The sequence below is a fragment of the Brassica napus genome, chromosome A9, assembly GCF_020379485.1.
Source record: "Brassica napus cultivar Da-Ae chromosome A9, Da-Ae, whole genome shotgun sequence".
NCBI lineage: Eukaryota > Viridiplantae > Streptophyta > Magnoliopsida > Brassicales > Brassicaceae > Brassica > Brassica napus.
This window is the reverse complement of record NC_063442.1, coordinates 7,734,870-7,756,111: the sequence shown is the minus strand read 5'-3', so window position 1 is coordinate 7,756,111 and position 21,242 is coordinate 7,734,870. Positions and strand designations below refer to the sequence as shown.

Here is a 21,242-nt window from a genome sequence, read left to right as displayed (position 1 = left end):
TTTTGATTTTAGAGTATATAATTTAAAATTTTAATTTTAAAATATTTATTTATACAAAATGTATTATTTATTAAGAATAGTTTAGTCTTTTATTCTTTAATGAAACATATTATAATTAATCATTTTCTTCCTTATGTGATATTTTATTGATAAAAATTGTTTAAAAGTATTTTTGTAGATTTGCCTGAAGATAAATTATACCCTCTCTTTCCAAGTTTGAATTAGCATAACTCTTACTGGTTCATCAATGGCGAGTAATTCTTCTTTCTTGTTGAAGTAATTCAACACCGATTAAATACAAACACTCACGATGATCATTTCCTTTGTTACTTTTTAAATTCATTTTTTAGCGTTCTATGTACTTTGTTCAAGACAACAAAATTGAAAACTGAAAATTGCATATTTTAGGATCAAGAGTTTTTACAAGGCGTGTTGTATAAAACTGATATGGTTGCTGTTCTTTCAAGCAGGATCAATTTGGGTGGGATGGTTCAAGGCAGAAGTTCTAAAAGGCTCCCTTTCAAATTTCTGGACTATGAGACCTTCAACATCAAACTCATGGCTTGTCAATAAGCTTTTCAAGCTCAGAGATGAAGTCTATACCTGGATAAGGATGCAAGTAGGCAATGGAGAATCCTGTCGCTTCTGGTCAGATAATTGGTCCCCCTTTGGGAAACTTTCACAGTTTCTGCTCTCAGACCATACTTCAGGTATGGGTATAAGCTTGAAAACAACCGTAGCGGACCTTTTTGTTGGTGGAAACTGGAGACTTCCTCCTCCACGCTCTGAAAGTATGCTTCAACTCCATATATTCTTCACAACATTAGGTCTGACTGAGACAGAGGATCGCTATGAGTGGATAGTCAATGAAAAACCGTCATCAAGATACAGTACAAGCGAGATATATCGAAAGCTGAGGGACAGGGAAGAGACAGTACCGTGGGCTTCAATTGTTTGGATTGGTAGAGGAATTCCACGCCACAACTTCCTAACTTGGTTGTTTGTACTGAATAGATGCCCAACTAGGGACCGTCTTATAGGCTGGGGACTTCAAACGGATGGGGCTTGTCTTCTCTGTAATCAGGCTGCTGAATCAAGGGACCATTTATTCTATCTGTGTCCATACAGTTGGGGAATTTGGGTGGAGATTTCCAGAAGATGTCACCTGCAACCACTGAGGAATTGGGATCAAACTTTGCTTTCCATGCAGACACTACAAGGGAACAAAACGGCAAAGAAACTTACATTGTTATGTTGGCAATCGACGATATACTGGGTATGGCAGGAGAGGAACAAAAGGTTACACAACAATCAATACCGCTCTCAGGATGCGGTCATCAAACTGATCACACGTCAGATCACCGATCGCATCAGCGGTTACAGGTTTGATTCTCCGATCATCTCTTCTCGCTATATGCAGCTTTGGCTTTCGACGGCATCGTAATTGAGATTAGCGAACTTGGAAGTCGATTCAGTTACTTGGGCTATTTGGGTCAAATCTGATCTTTTTAATTATGGGTTTAATGATGGTTTGTTAACTAAGGTGGGTCTATAGCCATGAATATATGCATGTGCTTGTAAAACATTTGCTTTCTTTTATATATAAATATGCAAGCCTTTTGTCAAAAAGAGTTTTTACAAGATCGGCTATGAGCGTAGGTCTATATTTTCCAGTTTTTTTACAAAAATTAATGTACAGATTATATTTTTTGTAAATTGTAAAAAGTTGTTGGGAATTACACTAAAATGTTTAGAAATCCTTAAATCTCAGGGTCAGTTCTTTATTTTATAAATGTTACGGTAAAAGAAAGAATAATAAATATATCTATTTTCTTAAGACATAAGTGAAGACATATATTTGATGACATGTCTTCTTCTTTCTTTTTTTTGAGCAACCTTTGATGACATGTCTAATTTTTTTTATGTCTATCAAATGATTTTTTTATGGGAACGTGTTTTTTTATCCTATCAAATTAAATTAATAATGCCTTGTCGACAAAAAGAGTAAACTATGAATAGTAATGCTTTTTTTTTGTTGTGTATGTAAAAGTCGTTTTGTTTTTGGCTTTCCCAATGAGACCACTTCATTGATATGTCCGTACACACCCAACACTTTCCAACCTCCCCCCAACGGTCATATTTCTCCGACAATTGACAAAACGGTCACTAAACCTTCAACGAAATCTACACCGTTCGATTATGTGGATCCAACGGCGCATAAACATCCAGAGTGCCTCGTACAACACTCACTCTTCCCAACACTGAAAAAAAACAGTCTACTTTGAAAAGGAAAAGTGACAACTTCAATTTTCGAAGACCCAAGGAAGAAAACAAACTAAAAAAGTCGGTGAGTATGGTATTTGTAGAACAACCCTGTATAGTACATTCTGTAGAGTGTTAGAGAGAGAGAGAAACAAAAGTGAGGGAGTGAGAGAGAGAGAGAGAGAGAAACAGAGGGAGAAACAAGAAGAAAGAAAAGGAACGATCTTTGAGATATAACTTCGAGCAGTTGCAGTGGTCTCTGAGTGAATTTCTGATCTGGGGATTTTGGCAAACCGGAATGGAGAACCGGGTTTACAACAACTTTCGAGTCTGCTCATCAACCGAGGAGATTTTCTTCTTCCTCAAGAGCATCCTCTGTGCATGATGATGTGAATTCGTTGGTCGTCATTATCATCTACAATTTTAGATTTTGTTTGTGAAAGGAATCCGATGATTGTTTTAATGGTAGATTGATTTGATAAAAAGTTTATTAGATTAGTTATATTCTTTCATTCTTTTAATTCAATATACATTTAGGGGTGGGGATTCATTTCATTTTTTTTCTATTTCCTTCTCTCAACACTGCATATTAAGTCACACAAAAAAAAAAACATTCTTTCATTTGATTTCACAAAAATTCATTATTCATCTTCATTTAGGACTATTTTTTTTTTATAAAGAAAACAGAAGAACAGAAAAAAAAAAACTCCAGTTGATTATATTTCATTTCCCATAGGATTCCATTTTTTTCATCAATTGTTGTTTGTGCAAACACACACACACACACACTTAAGACATTTGGGTGGGTTAGAATATTGTAGAGGATGTTGGCAGGTTGTTCAAGTTCATCATTGTTGTCACCGACCCGAAGACTAAGGAGTGAAGCAGTAGCAGCAACAGTTTCAGTACATTTTCCCATGAACACACAGAGACTGGACTTACCCTGCAGCAGTAGCTTCTCCCGCAAGGAAACACCTTCACTTGGACGCAGCATCTCACTCGACAACAACAGCAACAACAACAACAAACCGATTGAGCGCAAGAGCGGTGGATGTTCTCTTAAGCAGAGCATAAAGCTTCCACCTTTGGCAACAACAAGAGGAAACACAGAAGGGTTTTCATGGAACAACGACAACAACATAGTGAAGAAGAAGAAGAGTTTGAAGAGATTTGCGGAGGAGAACAAGGTGGACAAGTCTTGTCTGAGCAGAGTGAAGAGGCAAAGAGGCGGAGATGATGATCACAACAGGGGTTTCTGGTTTGAGCATCTCACCGCGCAGAACTCATCTCAAGCATTACCCTTTTCCTTGACATGTTCAAGTGATGACTTTGAAGAAAAGGTTTGGTTTGCACCAAGCGAAGTGATCTCTCAGCCTTTACAGAGTAATAATCCAAACTGGGCTAACTCGGTGATAACCACCGAGTTAGCTGGTTTAGGCGATAAGGACATTGAGAGTAGTAGCCGTCCTGCAGCAGTTAAAGAAGCTTCAGGATCATCAACAAGCGCATCATCAGACAGTCGACACAGAGTACCAGAACCCACAAATGGTTCACGGAATCAATATTCACACAGAGGAGGCAACACGGAGGAAAGGACCATCAACAACAATCACATGAACGACTCGCAGCGAGATTTCGAGCTTGTGAATCTGCTCACTGGATGCTTAGAAGCAATCAGAACAAGAAACATAGCAGCCATAAACCATCTCATTGCAAGAACAGGTGAACTTGCTTCTCCTAGAGGAACAACACCAATGACTCGTCTCATATCTTACTACATCGAAGCTCTCGCTCTAAGAGTCTCACGTATGTGGCCTCACATCTTCCACATCGCACCGCCTCGCGAGTTCGAGAGAACCCTCGAGGACGACGACGCATGGAGGTTCTTGAACCAAGCGACACCGATACCAAAGTTCATTCACTACACAGCGAACGAGATGCTACTCAGAGCGTTTGAAGGGAAAGAGAGAGTTCACATCATCGACTTCGACATCAAGCAAGGCTTACAATGGCCGAGCTTCTTCCAAAGCCTAGCTTCAAGGTCAAACCCGCCGCGCCACGTGCGCATCACGGGCGTCGGAGAATCAAAACACGAGCTCAACGAGACGGGAGACCGCCTCCGCGGGTTCGCGGAGGCGATGAATCTCCCGTTCGAGTTCCATCCCGTCGTTGATAGACTCGAGGACGTTAGGCTGTGGATGCTTCACGTCAAGGAAGGTGAAGCCGTCGCTGTCAACTGCGTCATGCAGATTCACAAGACGCTTTACGACGGAGCCGCGTTTAGGAACTTTGTGGGTTTGGTCAGAAGCACGAACCCAGTCGCGGTCGTTATAGCTGAACAGGAAGCTGAACACGACTCGGCGCAGCTGGAGACGCGTGTGTGTAACTCGCTTAAGTACTACTCGGCGGTTTTTGACGTGATGCACAAGCATCTTGGAGCAGATAGCTTGATGAGAGTCAAGATCGAGGAGGTTTTGTTCGGGAGAGAGATCAGGAACATTGTAGCGTGCGAAGGAAGTCATCGGCAAGAGAGGCATGTGGGTTTTGGGCAGTGGAGGAGGATGATGGAGCAGTTAGGGTTCAGGAGTCTTGGAGTCTCGGAGAGAGAGGTTTTGCAGAGCAGGATGCTGCTTAGGATGTATGGAGAAGGTGATGAGGGATTCTTTAATGTGGAGAGGAGCGCTGAAGAGGGTGACGGCGGAGGAGTCACGTTACGGTGGTTGGAACAGCCGCTTTACACAATCTCGGCTTGGGGAATTGGAGGAAGTTCTTCGTTTTGAGATAAAATGGTTTTTTTATTTATTAAGATAGTAAGGAACAAAAAAAAATTGATTTTATTCTTTCATTCTTTTTGCTTGGGTAGGAATTTTTTTTTTTTTATGTGAAAACTTGAAGTGTTAGAAGAAATATTTTTTACTAGTTTAAAATTTTTAATATCTTTTTTTTTTATCAATAAGAAAGGTGGAGTTATTTTATAAGCCTAGATAATCTACTTTATTAGTTATTTTTTGAGAAATTTTTAAAAATAGTTCTATATGGTTTTATCGTAAGTCAAAATTCAAAATGTTTCATTAAAAAAATTAGAAAAACATTTATAGTTCTAAATTGTTTCAAAATGATTTTTACTTTTTAACGAAAATATTTTGGTCATTTTCCTTTTTATGTGATCTAGTGGTAAAAAGTTCTCATTTTAAAGTATTTTATGAAATTTGCCCAATTTTTTTTTTTTTTTGCCAAAGGTTTTATATTAAAAAAATAAAAACAGGTAAACATTCCACAACTATTGTATGTTTGAGAAAGAAAAAAACAACAATTGTTGCAACATTATTGTATTGATCTGGGCCTTATTTGAGGTCTGTCCATTAAATGTGTCATTTTCGATTCATGGTTCTAACTTTAATCATGGAATTTTATCTTCTACAAACTCTGTGGCTCATTCACCCTGTAGTGGCTCCTAGTTCGGTTGTGAAAGAAAAGTTGGCATGGGTGATTGAATTTCTGAAGGACGATTGCATTTATGATTTTAGTGGATGAAAATATTTGTAAGTCATTTTCGCCAAGATAATAGAAAACTTTGAAGTAAGTCCATTAGAAAAATCATTTTTTTTAGCGTTAATTTATTATGATATTACTATGAGACAAATTACACATGATTTGATAACTGATAATACTATCTATTTAATGAGGATTTACATTTAACTGCATCACCTGAGTCGTTTTATAAAAATTCATGCCTTACCAAATTTACTTGCATCATGTTGAAATTTTTTGTAAGTATTTCTTCTGAAGTCTGCATAATTGTCTAATAAATCGCTCTAATAAATCGCTTTTACCGGAAGTTAAAACCTTGATCTCATGTAATGTGCAATTTGTAAGAAATTACGTAGTCTGAGATTCGGACTCCAAACATAGATGCAGAAGGTTTTAAATCTTAACCACTAAGATACGGTGCTTCCACAAGAAAAATCACTTATATATTAAGATATATACTAAAGAAAATGTCCATAGAGAAGAATATTGTTAATTTCTATATATATCTTTACTCCGCCTCACTTTTCGCGACAAATAAAGGCACTTCAGCTATTTTGGCATCAGTACTTTTTGCGCGCATACCGGTATGAGAGACCCTCTTCTTTTCATCTGCATCTTCTTTTTTTGTTATCTTTTTGTTCGTCTGTCTCTTTTCCGATATGTGCGCAAATCTTAAATAGGTTTTCATTTTGCGATGTGCGCCACTTGAGAGGTGTTTCAGACTCGGTGGTGACTTGTCTTGCTCTGGCTTCTCGGCAAGGTGGGGTAGTGACAGTCGTGGTGGTGGTCATTTTCTGGGTTAAGAAAGTTGAACGGTTTCTCCTCATAGTTAGTTACCTATGGTTAATCCCTGTTTGTGCGGAGGAGGATGGGCTTGGCTCCGTCTTGGCTTGGCAGACGTCTCTGCTAGTTGGCGGATGTTATGGAGGTTTCTGAGGGATGCTTTTCTTTCTTAGCGGTGTCGTTCAGAAGAGTTCTTTTCGCCTTTTCATCAAGGTGCACTCTTGTGAGTTCTTCTTTTACGGTGGCGAGTTTTGAGCACTGTATGCACGAGTATATATGGTTCAGGTCTGGCTTGCGTATGGTGAGTAGTTATAATATGTGGTAGTCTATGGCTCCGCGAGGGCTTCTCACGGTGCTTCTACACTTTTGGAATCTTCTACACAGCTCATGTTTTTGTTTTTCGAGTTAAAGTGGTGATTTTCTTCAGAGTCAGCCTCCAATTTTTTTTTCTGATAGGTTTCTTTTAACATTGGAGACAAAAAAAATTAGCTTAAATTATTATCTTTCAGTTTTTGAAGATTTCAAGGATTGTGGAAGATCTCGGTTGCAGTCGTTGGTCGCCATGGTGTCGCTCTTGGTCATTGTGTACATCCCATTTTCGCAGTTGTTCACTTGGCAATTTGCAGTGGTGCACTTGACCTTTCTGTGCAGCTTTAAAGGCTACATGTAAGGAGCAGCACTAATTACAATATGTTTCTTGTTCGGTTAAGGTATCCCCAATCCAACTTCATTTTTATTCTAAAATTGAGTAAAATAAAATAGAGTAAAAAATGTTCTAATCCAACTTCATATTTCATTTTATACTGGAGTTATTTCGTAGATGGTGTAATCTATATTTTTGTTTGTTCATTATTCGAAGTATGGAGCGAGAAATAAAATATGATTGAAGTACTTTTATCCTATATTTTCTTTTATTCTATTTTAGATAAAGAAGTGAAATTTTATATTAGAGATACTTTTAGGAGTAGCAGTGGTAGGCGTACAGTTTGGCTTCCGGAATTTGGGATGGTGCATTTGACTTTTATACTCCCTCTGTTTTTGAAATTAAATTTTTCTAAAGTGTCGACGTTTATCAAGAATTCAATAAATGTTAATAATTTAATTTTTCTTTTAATTTATTATACATTTTCCAATAACTTTTCACCAATAAAATTTAATCAATTCAAATATTTTTATTTAATATTTTTTAGAAGTATAAAAAGTAACTTAAACATATAGAAAATCTATCTTTGTAAAACAAGTAAAAAATCTAAAACATCTTACTTTCGGGAACGGAGAGAGTAGATTATAGCATATTAATAGATATGTATTTAATTTTTGTTTTGTCATGGTTATATCTTCCAATTCTCTAAAAAAATAAAATAACTATTGATCAAAGGAGATAACTTTTGAAAACAACTTAATTATTATTTTCTATACTGTTTTTACCGCATTAACTTATTTGATATGAAAAGTTATGATCACACACAAGTACACAACCCATTTGACACTGACGTATATTAAATAGGAAATACAAAAGTATTTTATCTTATTTACTATTCTTTCAGACATTTTTTCTTTTTTGAAAATTCATGTTCTAATAAAAATAAATAAATTAGCATACATTACCATAAAATATTAATTAACAAACTATATGTAGCAAAAGTTTGGCCAGAATATACACTGTAATTCTATCATTTATTTTATTATTCCATTTTTAAGTTAGACGCAGGGGAGTACTTGTATACTAGTGATTTCAAATCAATCACAGCTGAAAATTAACTACCAACTTGAACATGATTTTATGATAGATCCTTATTGTATTGGAATTTAGCGCCCATCTTTTGACTGTTGTCAACGAATCTCTTCAAGTGATTTCGGTTCGCCAGTTCAGGCTCAACTCCTCGCTTTACGTTAGCGAACCTATGTTTCGGCCGGAGGCTCCGTGCTCTTTCTTTCTATGTGGGACAATGCCGGGGAGAGAAGGGAATGTGTCAAGACGGCGAACAACCACAAGACAACTACATTTTGTTGTGTTGTAGTTCGTATGCTAAGTGAAAACGGGGAGCTACGGTGATTTTGGATTAGCTCCTGGGATTTCCGGGAAAATGAACAGTTGTACTTTTCTGTCATATTGGATATATTCAAAATCTCTTCTTATATGAGAATAAAAACAAAGACAAATTGCATGAAGTTTGTCTCTTACGTACTTCTATGTTCAACCGATAATGTCCTTATCAGTTTTCTAGTTTATTTGATTTTACAGTTGTTTTGATGATTTTTTTTGGTTATTTATTGTTCTGAAGCTAAATTATAATCTCTTATCGTTCTAATCTTTGTCATACAAGCTCGATCGAGTCTTATCACTCATGTGTCACTCTCCATATAAAAAGAGAAACACGAGAATTGGATGTTTTAAAATCAATTTGTTCTCTTTTTTTTTTTAATGAAAATTTAGTGACGTTAAATATCTTTCGACGGATGGTTCTATTTATAAAATATTAATTGATGCACGGAAGGCTTATGGAGAGCCATACAATGAGGTTGGTCGGAAAAGTAGGTCACTGGGTGAGTCTTAATCAAAAGTGAAAGAATCATATTTGTGGTCTCTAAAATGTTCAATAAACCAAAGATATCGCAAAATATAAACACTTACATCAGTCGTTAAATTTGTAAAAATATTAGCTATAATCAGTTGTTTATATATATATATATATATATATTATAGTCAGTTCTCTAGTTCATCATTTGGTTATAATAGATATGTTATATGCTAAAGAAATAATGAAATATGAATTGATATGAATGTTAAGATTAAATAAAAAATTTGTTGACAATAAAGATTAAATAAAATGAGAGAATTTCAAATTTTCACAAATTTGATGCCACTTTTTAAATTTTTTTTTAAGGAAAAATCATTTTAATAAATACTTTCAGCTTGTAATGAAAATTAAGCTTATCTTCCTAAATCATTTATAAATGTTTAAAAAGATAAGTTAAAAATAATTTAGAAATTTGATAACCATCTCTTAAAAGGAGATATTTTAATTTAACCACAGATTATATACTAATTTTTAAATTTACCATAAAAATATAAATACCTTAACCATTTTCATTAAAAGATAACCATTTTAAAGGCACGAAGAAACTTCATATTCATCGGTTTTCAAATCTCACACCAAGCATTACTGTTTCTAAATTTATAATCAATAAGAAACATGCAATTACATCACCTTTTAATAAATAACTCTGTACCAATCATTTTTAGTTTAAAATTTTAATAATTTTAAACACTGATTTTATTAAAAGGTGATAAAATTAATATATATTAAATTACATCACCTTTTAATAAATAACACTATACCATTCACTTTTAGGTTAATAATTTTAATCACTGATTTATTTAAATATATATATATATATATATATATTTATGTAGATTTAAAAATTTAACACACTTCATTATTTTCACAAGATGTCAAATATTAAAATTATTAAAATAATCAAAAGTTAATATTTTTATCAATCAAATATTATTCTCATTTTTTTTAAAATGATATATATGTTTATTTTATATATAATACTATTTATATTTAATTTTAATTAGTGTTTCAAAACTGAGTCGGACCAACATGTCAAATCATGATTTGTTCTCTATCCAATTATGAATTATATTGAAAACAATCTTTGAGTTAAGTCAGAATTTTTTTTCAAAAATCTTTCTCATTTTGTCCAAACCTGTGATTAGATTCAAAATAAAAAATTCAGTTTTTCAATTTAAATATATAAAATTTAAAATTTAAAATATTTAAAATATTTTATTTATTTAATATTTATCTAGACAAATCGCAAAATATTTTTTTACCAATTAAACATTATTTCATATCATTTTTAAGCGTTTTTTTATGAAAACCACATTTATTCTACATTTATCAAAACCACATTTTTAAACACATAATGCATGTTGACAAAAAAAAAACACATAATGCATAAACCAAACTAGTAAACAATTAACCCCTGCTAAACGGCATTCTCAGTTTAATATTCTTCCTTTGGTTGGTTTATCAAAATAATATTCTTCTTTCTCGTCAAATCTTACAACTTGTTGAATAATATGTGCTTCTGCATTTGACCAAACAGACTCAGAAAATTGGATAATTCGATTATAAATATTTTGTGCGAGATACGTATGGTCCAGATCCGCGTCGTATAGTAGCCTCGTCAGAGACAAGTGTACCACGTTCAACACGTACGTTTACACGTGCCGCGTTTTCTACTTTGGGTCTTTCACTCCTGGCTCATCTGTAACTACGCGTAATTAGGTCGTATTTCATTATTTATTTATGTACATTTATGGAACGTTTCGTCTTTTTAGTCTATGTTCCATACTTCCATGTTTCAATTGCAGTTTAGTCAGTTAATATTTGTACCGGTCAGCGGAGATAAATAATTGTAACATGGTTCTGCGAGTTATCACTACTAGTGTGTGGTGATAACTTATCACATAACTAAAATAAAATTTGGGTGCAGAAAAATAAGTAGATAAAAATACCGGAGAAGTGTTGTTCAGAAAAAAAAAAATACCGGAGGAGAACTATGAGTTCTTTTTTAGAACTATGACTTGTTTTCGAGTAAATTAATATTGAGGAGAATATTCGAACTTTTTACAGTATGAGTTATGGAAGCATATATTATCACTGGTAAACTTTTATCATTGATTAGGAATTATTTACTGTTTATAAATCTTTAATCTTCGTCCTTATTTTAAATGTGAAACGACAATGTTTCAAATGGTTTCCTTGTAATTGTTATGGAATACTTTTAAGTTCAAATAATTGCAACTTTCGGCGATGGCCACTGACCATAGCCTAGCGTTGTTTATTTATTTGACATTCTCTATGTCAAATTGCTGTTATTTTATTACATCCCACATTGTATGATATCTCTGATATTCTATTATTTGATCAGCCATGTATATAAGGTGTTGATAAAAGACTTACGGCTTGATAAACTGGTCAAAATTATATACATACGAATAAACCGTACGCGTGGTAGCTTCCTGTCGCTTCCTTACTTCTGAGCTTGATAAAGTGATCGTATTCGTATGAGATCTCTTCTAAACTTTTTTTTTTGTGGTAAAATCTCTTCTAAACTTGTAGAAATGTATAGTTCGTATATGCAGTTTTCAACTTTATAAATGAAGTTTAACATTAAAAACAAGACACAATAGTAAAGCAAAATTAACTAATTAATTGTGATTCGATAGTTACAATATTTTATTTTATAACTTCAGAGATCATTTTTTATTCTTCTTCATGTTATCTTTTGTACTGCATTTTCGATGATAATACTTGATTATTATATACGTGGCAAATGACGAGATTATATGATACTATGATACCGTTCTAGACGTTACGATAAAAGCTCATATCTGAGACAGCAACCGATTAAAAAGTAAAAACTGCAAATCAAACCAACAAAAATGCCAGCTAATTGCACATAGTGAGTTTTTTGTGCTGACAGTCTTTTGCTTGGATTATTGTTCCAATCAAATTTTACAAAACAATGAAACGTAATTTGTTCTTACGTTATGAGAAAACACGATCCCTTGTTCGCAATTGTTGGCTCATTCTTATTTTACAAATAATCTCATTGTCAATCACACGGATAATTTTTGAACGAAACCATTTTGAATTACAATTAACTGAACTAGCAAAACATGAATTCGACCACATACAGCAGTAACAAAAAGTTAAAAAAAAAACTAGAAAAACAGTTGCTGGTGAAAGTTCTCAGGACACTGGATATTTGATATTTGAATCTTCGGTTTCTTGAAAAATCTAACCGCTATGGATCACATGTTTTCGAAAACATAAAAAGTTTTTTTCTTGAGTTTACTTTTTGCTGAATTGTTTCGCATTTTTCTTTGCTTTATGACTTGAAATTATAGCTGAATGTTACAGAGGATATTCAAATTCTTTTAGAATCATACCAATGCAATTAACATCATTCTATTTTAAAAGATTATGAATACATAAACTTTTGAATTAGTAACGAAACTTTCAGAAATACTGAAATAGGCACGAAAGGCGTAAACAGGAAAAAAAACATGATTCTTCATGTTTGTTTCGCTGCTATAACTGGCATAGTATTGTCACATAAATTCAAATTAATTTAACTGTTTCAAATTCATTTAACCGTTTCATTTTTTTTGCCATCTTTTTATTTTGTCATCTCCGTTTCATTTCTTTTTTTATTATACCAACGACTGTTCAAAAATATTAATAAACTAAAATAAGTTGAATGCGTTAGTCTCATGTTTTTTTTTATCATCTGTTTATTATTATAAAAGAGAACAAAGTCCAGATGGACAAAGCCCAACAAAAAAAAAACGAAAGGCTTAAACAAACGGGCCAGCTTTACAAAACACTATGGGTCGACAGCCCAATAGAGACAAAACCGTCGAAAAGGAAAACGTCACGAGCCATCACGTGTCTGATCGACACACGATTCGAAAACATGCGTCAAGACCGGAGCCATCTTTTTCTCCGGAGAGGTTACGTCGGAGATCCGCCATCGGCATAGACAATTCGGTGAAGAACCACCCATGCAGAGAAGCATCGCAGAAACGAAACGCAACCGAATCATCGATTAAGAAAAGATATCACCGTCTTCAATCGATCCATCTGATTCCGATGAAGAGGTGGATCGAAAGTCGGTGGAAGAGAGAAGAACTTGAATCGACAATCAACCTGAGCCGGCGAAAACAGTGCTAACGGAGCCACATAATCCCGGAGACAGAAGCCGGCGAAGCATGTGCTAAGGAAGCCACCGCTTCCCAGAGACAAAAGCCAGACGATCATCGGAGGATGCAAGCCGGAGGCAAAGCCGGTCGGGAACACCGAAACCGGAAACCAAAACAAAAAACATCAGACTCTCTCATCCTTTTAACAAACCTTGAAACCTCCTGAAAATTTTTTTTTGGTAAAAAGGTTACATGTTTCGAGAGAAAAACCTCTCTCTACGAGAGAAGAGAGAGCCATTGAGCGCGTTAGTCTCATGTTATAAACATGAAAAACTTTTAAAATCAAACAAATGATCTTTCTATTCATATTTTAAATAAATTTTAGCAATGACTGATTAATAAAATTTTAATTTTTGTAATCGAATAAATGTCATTATTAAACTCATTCTAACTAAACATATTAGCTTTGGCCTTAATTTTCAAGCCACCTATTTTTGATAAATGGAATGATCTTTAGATGACCAAAAAAACTGAACATGATAGTTTCTGCTGTAAACAAACTCAAAATCAATGAGTTTGCACAAATGTTCAAATCAGATAAAATATAAGAGAAGGAATTCTGTAAAATGAGAACTCAAATTTGATAACTGGTCAATTCATGAAACGAAAACAAATGAAATTAATCTAACACATTTTTAAGAACACATATTATCATAAAATGATAAAATCTCTTAAAATTACACTATTAAAAAATATTTTTTTCTATCTCATTTTAAGTGTTGTTTTAGATTTGTGTATAAAGATTAAAAATATATTCAATTTGTATATTTTCTAAAAAAATGATATTATTATTTAAATATTTAATTATATTTCAATCAATAAAAAATAAAATATAAAATAAAATTAATTAAATTTACATTCAAATTTTGAAATAATATTAATTTTGTAACAAAATTTTATTCTATAAAGATTTAATATAAAATGGATAAAATAGAGAGATTATGTTTTCCATGAGTCTTGAATGGAAATGACTTAAGGCGGTTATTGCCAACTTACCATTTTATATAACTTTCAGTTTTTTGTTTTGGAAAATCTAAAAAAATATGACGTGTGAGAAAGGGAGCCTTGCATATTTATGTAGCTTATATCCACTTGTACACATATTTGGGAAAATGATTTTTTTTCTCTTATTTGTAGTTACATATACCCAATTATTTAAAATGGAATGTAAGCTTTTTGAAATGAGATGTAATATCTTTCTTTTTGTTGAACTGATTTCCCTTTTTTCATTTGTATATTTGTGGTAAATAAAACATAATTTTTGTCAACAAATAAAACATAATCTAATAATGTTTTTAGCAAAGTTTTGAATTCCTTAAAACCCTTTCTGCAATTTATTTTATCAAAAGAAACAATATCTACAAATCTATATCCTTCGACTTTTTAAAATTATTAATTTTAATATAGTAATTATTTGGCAGAACACCAGCTATATTATGTCTTAATATTAAATACACATCATTAAATACATAATGTATAACATAATTTGTGTTACTATTAATCTTGTGTTACAATAGAAATTTAATTATGCATAATATGTTTCTAAAAAATGTCAAGACATATTTCACTGAAATAATAATATCTAATGCTATATTTTTTGAATAAAATATAATAAACTATAAATATAATTATGTTTATTTATTGTATTAAAATTATTGATATAAATGTTCAAAATTATAGCTTTATGTATGTGAATACAAATTATATATTTATAATACTAATATTTAAATTTAAATTCACATAATTTATATTGATGAACTTGAAATGTATTTTATAGAAAACAATAATATCCAATTACAATTTTTTAAAATAAAATCAAAACATAAAAATCTGGATGAAATATTTATGGTATAAATTTTAAATATATTGATGTGTTTAAAACAATTACAAGAAAAGTTTGTGATATGATGAATATTATACTTTTTATTAAAACTGTTTTTTTTCTATATATTAAAATAAAAAGGTTATATATCTCAAGTATTACATATTATATTTGAAAAAAAATTTGAATAATTATTGGAAAACTGTGACCATTTTATATCCTTGTTAGAAAATGATACTAAGAATCAAATACTTAATATTAAATATATTAATATTTCTAATTCATTGATAATTTTTACCGTAACTGAACTACTACCATAGTGTTTTTATTAATTTTATTTAAAAATGAGTTGTTATTATTAATAGGATAAAAAAACAAATGCTTAGTTATTTGGATAAATATCAATGGTTGTAGTATCCACAGACTTGCCTTATGGTTACATCTTAACTCTTACAGCTCAAAGATTACAAACACTTGGATGTCAAAACAGATCAAACAATTATCCAAAATCCAAACAGAATAATTCCATGCAAAAACAAGAAAAACACATTTGGTTAGCAATAAAATTGCACATAATTGTACTTAAATTGTTTAATTTTTTTTATTTAATAGATCCTCAACCAGAAGTGTATATATATAATCATACATAACCTCCCCTGCACCATTTGTCTGACACCACCAAACTCTTCCCTCTCTCTCTATTTGTTTTGATTTGATTTTCTTCCTCAAAAAAATAGAAACCCAAAACGAAAGTCTCTAGATTCCTTAAGATTTTTTTTAGTTTTCTTCTTGAAGATCTGTAGCCAAGAACAGTTTTTGTTTTTTGTTTAATTCTTTGATTTATCTAAGGGTTTAATAACCCTGTGATTGAATGGGTTCTGGGTTCTCTCTCTTCACCAATGGTTCATCTTCTTCCTCTCGTGAGAGAGATCTGTTAACGCCTGGTTTGGGCGATTTGCCTGAAAGTTGCGTGGCCTCGATCCTCGAGAACTTGGATCCGGTCGAGATCTGCAGATTCTCAAAGCTAAACAGAGCTTTCCACAGCGCTTCTTGGGCTGATGTCGTCTGGGAATCGAAGCTTCCTCAAGACTACAGATTGATTCTCGAGAAAATCATCGGCGGTTTCCCGGAAAAGCTGCGGAAAAGAGACATCTACAACTTTCTCTCTCGTGTTAATTCCTTCGACCAAGGCACAAAGGTTCGTCCTTTTTTATTACAACAGCTTCTCTCTGTTTGGTCTTTTTCTTCATTTTTTTAATTATTATTTTTTTATTTGCAGAAAGCGTGGGTGGATAAACGAACCAGTGACCTCTGTTTATACATATCCGCCAAGGGATTGTCCATCACCGGAATCGATGATCGGAGATACTGGAATCAAATTCCTTCTGATGAGTCTCGGTGAGATCTCTGTTTCATTGCATGTTTCATTGCATGTTTGTTATTATCTTTTTTTTTTTTATGTTTGTTATTATCGAAAAGGTTATTTAACTTTAGTGTTTGATTCTTTACAGATTTGGTTCGGTAGCATATCTTCAGCAAATCTGGTGGTTCCAAGTTGATGGAGAAATCGATTTCCCGTTCCCGGCTGGAACCTACAGCGTTTTCTTCAGGCTTCACCTAGGTAAACCGGGAAAGCGGTTTGGTTGGAAGGTCTGCAACACTGAACAGATTCATGGTTGGAATATTAAACCGGCTCGGTTTCAAATTTGGACTGAGGATGGTCAACACTCTTCGTCTCAATGCATGTTAACCGGATCAGGGAGCTGGAATCACTACCATGCTGGAGACTTTGTGGTTGGAAAATCGAAAAGCTCGTCGACGAAGCTTAAGTTCTCCATGACGCAGATCGATTGTACACATACCAAAGGAGGGTTGTGTGTAGATTCTGTAATTGTGTATCCGAGCTCGTGTAAGGACCGGTTGAGGCGGGTTTAAGTGTCTAAACCGAAGTTTGGTTTTTGTTTAGAGGTTATAAAAGCTAACTCTTTTTTGGAAGTAGCTTTTTAACCTTTTTGGGGGTAAAAGTAAAAAGATAAATTAGGGGTAATTATTACTAATTAGGGTCTTTGTTTCGTAATAGTTTTTAGGTTCAATGTGTAAAACTTTTGAGTTTGAAGTTAAAGTTTCCATTTAAAGCAGCGTGTCATGCAGAGTTATTAAACTGACCCGGTTCGGAGATAACCAAGGCATCCCAAGCTTCCACATGAAAATTATTATTGCGTTACATAATCTATTGATAAAAGTCGCCCAAGCATCAAACATTATGATCTTTGAAATGAGTAACCTGATCGTTGAAAGGTTCAGGAATACGATAACTATATCTAGGCACCTCTTCTTGTAAAAATCTCTTCCCACAATGACTTCAAACATTTGAAATCAAAACTATCGATATTGAAATCACAAATTAAGAGAATCGATGGAAACTGCCAAGAAATTCAGCAACACGAGGCTCTACGTACTGTGCGTTACAAACAGCAACGATAGCATCGTAAATCTCTCCAACTTGGAACTTAATAGAGTCCAGACTATCGAAAACAGAGTCAGGTCCGTTACTTTGGCTTTTCCTCAAACATCAACAATATAAAAAAGAAAGCAGCGTTATTTGTTACAATCTCCAAGAGATTATATTATTATATATGTACATATATTAGTGAACAAAAATTAATAAAGTTAAAATGCATTTTTATTTGAAAACAAAGGATCTTGTTCGATTCATAGAAAGTTTTCAGATTCCCTTTGGAGCCACACCAACGGATTTCAATGTCTCTGCATTTCGAGGCCTTTCCAGATCACACATGCCAAAAGAAAAAAGAATATAAATTTTGGTTGTAGTGTCCATTACTACAGTTAAATCAGTCTAAGATCAAACCAAATACATATATAACAAGTTATGAACATACGTGGTGAATGGGTTAGGTCTGGTGGGATCAGATAAGATGGCACTAGACTTATCTTGAATCTGACCTACTTTCCGTAGCCAAGACTTGTTGATATATTTGTCGGCGGAGGAAACACAATTGTCCGGATCATCGACTTCCGCGACAGCCGCTCTTCTGTTCTTCCTTGTACTGACCCCTGGAGCATGCATTAGCTGCTGCTTGAGGCTATGTCCGGCCATAGCAACCGCTAGAGCAACAAAACCTCCTATTATAGCCACTGGTGCAAACTCTCCCGTTACTGAAAACCTATTTGGCAATAATCCCATTGCTTAAAAAGTTACGTTTCTTTGTGTCATTGTATGTGTTACGATATATTTGAATGTAACTACAGTTTTAAGACGAGATTTATTACAAAATCATAATGTTTAAAAGCTAGATCGAACACTTTGACAAGTATAAGATTATGTACCTTTTCAAAAAATTGAAAAATGCAAATAATTATGCATGATCGAATAGGAATGTTAATAACGAAATATAATGAAAATTGAAAATGACATCATAATTTAGTAAATCTTACTTATTATATGTTTCTTTGGTACCATCGGCGACTGTGGTCGCGAAGCGACGAGAGCCACCAATTTTTTTGCCGGTCGAGCGCAATTGGCTCTACAAACCAAAAATATAATAAACAATCTCACAACAGCAAACAAACTTGAATAGACATGAATCAAACTAAACTTACGGCGATTCTGAAAGCCATCTTGTTTAACTTTGTGACTAGAGTTAAAAAGCATGAGACGAATGATTGATTATATATACGGAGGGGGATGAGACTTTTTAGGATCTTTGTTACTTCAATACGGAGAAAATTTCAAAATGGCATATCTTTATTTAGCATACAGAAGCTAAATCCCATCCATCAAATATTTAAAATACCAAGTGGCAATAATATTTAACCACAAAAAATGAGAAGAATTTTCCTCCTCTCAATTAATATTTGCTGTGAGAGAAAATTGATTAGTACTTTTTTACATGTTATCATTTGTTGGTGTTGTTTAGTCTCAAGATTAATAATTAAGTTGCTAAAAAGATCGAAATGTTACAAGCCATCTAGTGATGCCATAAATTATCATAACGGCATCAACTAATGAAGTTATTAAATAAAAGCTAAGACGGAGCATGGATTGACATAACTCACATCCCAAAGACAAAATCTGATGGTAAGAATAAAATGGTGTTTTGTACGCTCGGACAGTGGCGGACCTAGATACCTTTTTAGTTGGGAGCACAATATTATAAAAATATTATTTTAATTTAAATATGTAATTAATACAAAAATTTTACATACAATATTATATATTAATCACATAATAACTATAATGTTACTTCAAATTACTATGCAATATTTTTTGTCCAAAAGAAAATACTTAACTTATCTTAGAAGAAACATTGATAAACTCTTGTATAAATTATAGGAAGTTGTTTTAAAGAAAATGGTAAAAACAAATGCAAAACTAATTTAATTCACGAACAAAACAGCTATAAACTACATAAAAAGTTATTTCGAGTTGGGAGAGATCAAACCCTTCACACTGCGTTTGTGGTGAGCATACAATTCGCCACTGAACCAACCCGACTTGTACGTTAACACATCCGATTTTATATAATTAGTCGGGGTCACGTGACCCCGTACTGGCCAACGTACGTCCGCCCCTGCGCTCGGATCACACTTTCTTCTCAAGAAGACGCGATGAAAGATATCAAATCTTTAAACGCAACATGTGAAGCCTAAGGGATTCTTAAGATATGTAAGAATCTCTAACGTTTTGTTGAGTGTGCAATGCAGCCATGGAGGTGCGAAGGAACATAGGGGAAATAGCATTAACTTTTTTTCAAAACTTATCAAAACAAGGTTCTTTCTCCAAAGTTGAAGTTTCATTATAATTATTGTTATAAACAACTGCAACATCGAACTTTACTCTATTGTTGTGTAATAATAAGGAAATATTATTCTCTGGATAGGTTATTGAACCATGTAATTGTTGATTAATTTTTGATAAATTATATGAAAGTTTTTTCTAGCTAGCATAATTTTTGTTGTTAATATACTCTAGAATAAAAATCTTAAATTTCTAGTTTAGCATGACAAAATAACTGAGCTTTAGAGAAACAAACAACAACCAAAAATGCAGAGGTTTTTTTTTTAACAACTCAGAGGTTTATATTAAAAACAAGGGGAATTATAAATTTACGACATTTTATGTTTCTTTTCTGAAGTCACTTCTAATGTTACCACTAAGTATCACATAACATTTAGTAAAAGTTCAGGAAGATGTAGTACACCGCGCAGTCGCGCTGGAGATTTCACGTTAGTTTGTTTTCATTAGTTTTAAAGTTCACAGTTTTAAGAAATAAGCTATTTGGTCTAACCATTAGTCAAAGGAGCTTTCGCTTATAGTACTATGTTAAGTTGATATATTTCTTAGTTTTTTTTAGTGAATATATATTTCTTAGTTCATAACAAATCATTTTCTCTTTAGTTGATAGGCGTGAAATAATCATTTTCTCTTCACTAATTTAGACATATCAGTTATCGCTTTAGCTCTTCTTACTACATGTCTTGGAATAGTTTTTCATGCATGCCTAAGAGTTTGGAGTAACACCAACTAGATCAGAACTATAATGTACTAGTGAAGAAAAATAAGAATATGGAGTAACACCAACTAGGTCAGAGCTATAATCTAGTGAAGGAGAATAAGAGCTTGGAGTAAGACCAACTAGATCAGACCTATAATCTTGGGAAGACGAATAAGAATTTGGAGTAACACCAACTAGATCAGAGTTATAATCTAGTGAAGGACAATAAGAAATTGGAGTAACACCAACTAGATCAGAACTATATTCTAGTGAAGGAGAATAAGAATTTGGAGTAACACCAACTACATCAGAATTATAATCTAATGAAGACGACATAAATTCTGCTGAAGCATCAGATTCAAAAAAGCTATGATCTTGTGAAAGAGAAGAAGCTTTTGTAAACGGATCAGAATAGATATCTACCAGAGAGTTCGCATGAGTGACGATTTGGCTGGATCAAAATTATCAATTCCCATTATTATCATCATCACCCGGTTAAACTCAGCATCTCCCGATTGCTATCAGATAGAAGTTGTACCGTCGA

At 33.3% G+C, this 21,242-nt stretch overlaps 3 protein-coding genes and 1 long non-coding RNA gene across 4 annotated transcripts; 2 read left to right on the top strand and 2 right to left on the bottom strand.

Moving 5' to 3' along the window:
* Positions 1–110: 110 nt before the first annotated feature.
* LOC125577808 lies at positions 111–1,512 on the bottom strand. The gene is made up of 3 exons (XR_007316198.1): positions 1,246–1,512; positions 939–1,174; positions 111–849 (listed from the first exon to the last, which is right to left on the bottom strand). It is a non-coding gene; the product is annotated as an uncharacterized LOC125577808 (long non-coding RNA).
* A 483-nt stretch (positions 1,513–1,995) lies between these two features.
* Positions 1,996–5,418, top strand: LOC106450995 (scarecrow-like protein 28). Its single transcript, XM_048739699.1, has one exon. It carries the CDS (start codon positions 3,087–3,089, stop codon positions 5,040–5,042), a length of 1,956 nt encoding a protein of 651 aa, XP_048595656.1. The 5' UTR covers positions 1,996–3,086; the 3' UTR covers positions 5,043–5,418.
* A 10,405-nt stretch (positions 5,419–15,823) lies between these two features.
* Positions 15,824–17,317, top strand: LOC106451004 (F-box protein PP2-A11-like). The gene is made up of 3 exons (XM_013892853.3): positions 15,824–16,380; positions 16,462–16,580; positions 16,694–17,317. The coding sequence occupies exons 1-3, from the start codon at positions 16,054–16,056 to the stop codon at positions 17,115–17,117; spliced, it is 870 nt and encodes a 289-aa protein (XP_013748307.1). The 5' UTR covers positions 15,824–16,053; the 3' UTR covers positions 17,118–17,317.
* Positions 17,318–17,741: 424 nt separating this feature from the next.
* On the bottom strand, positions 17,742–18,953 carry LOC106377757. Its single transcript, XM_022692485.2, has 4 exons — positions 18,804–18,953; positions 18,639–18,727; positions 18,083–18,367; positions 17,742–17,962 (listed from the first exon to the last, which is right to left on the bottom strand). The coding sequence occupies exons 1-4, from the start codon at positions 18,819–18,821 to the stop codon at positions 17,908–17,910; spliced, it is 447 nt and encodes a 148-aa protein (XP_022548206.1). The 5' UTR covers positions 18,822–18,953; the 3' UTR covers positions 17,742–17,907.
* Between the last annotated feature and the right edge of the window lie 2,289 nt (positions 18,954–21,242).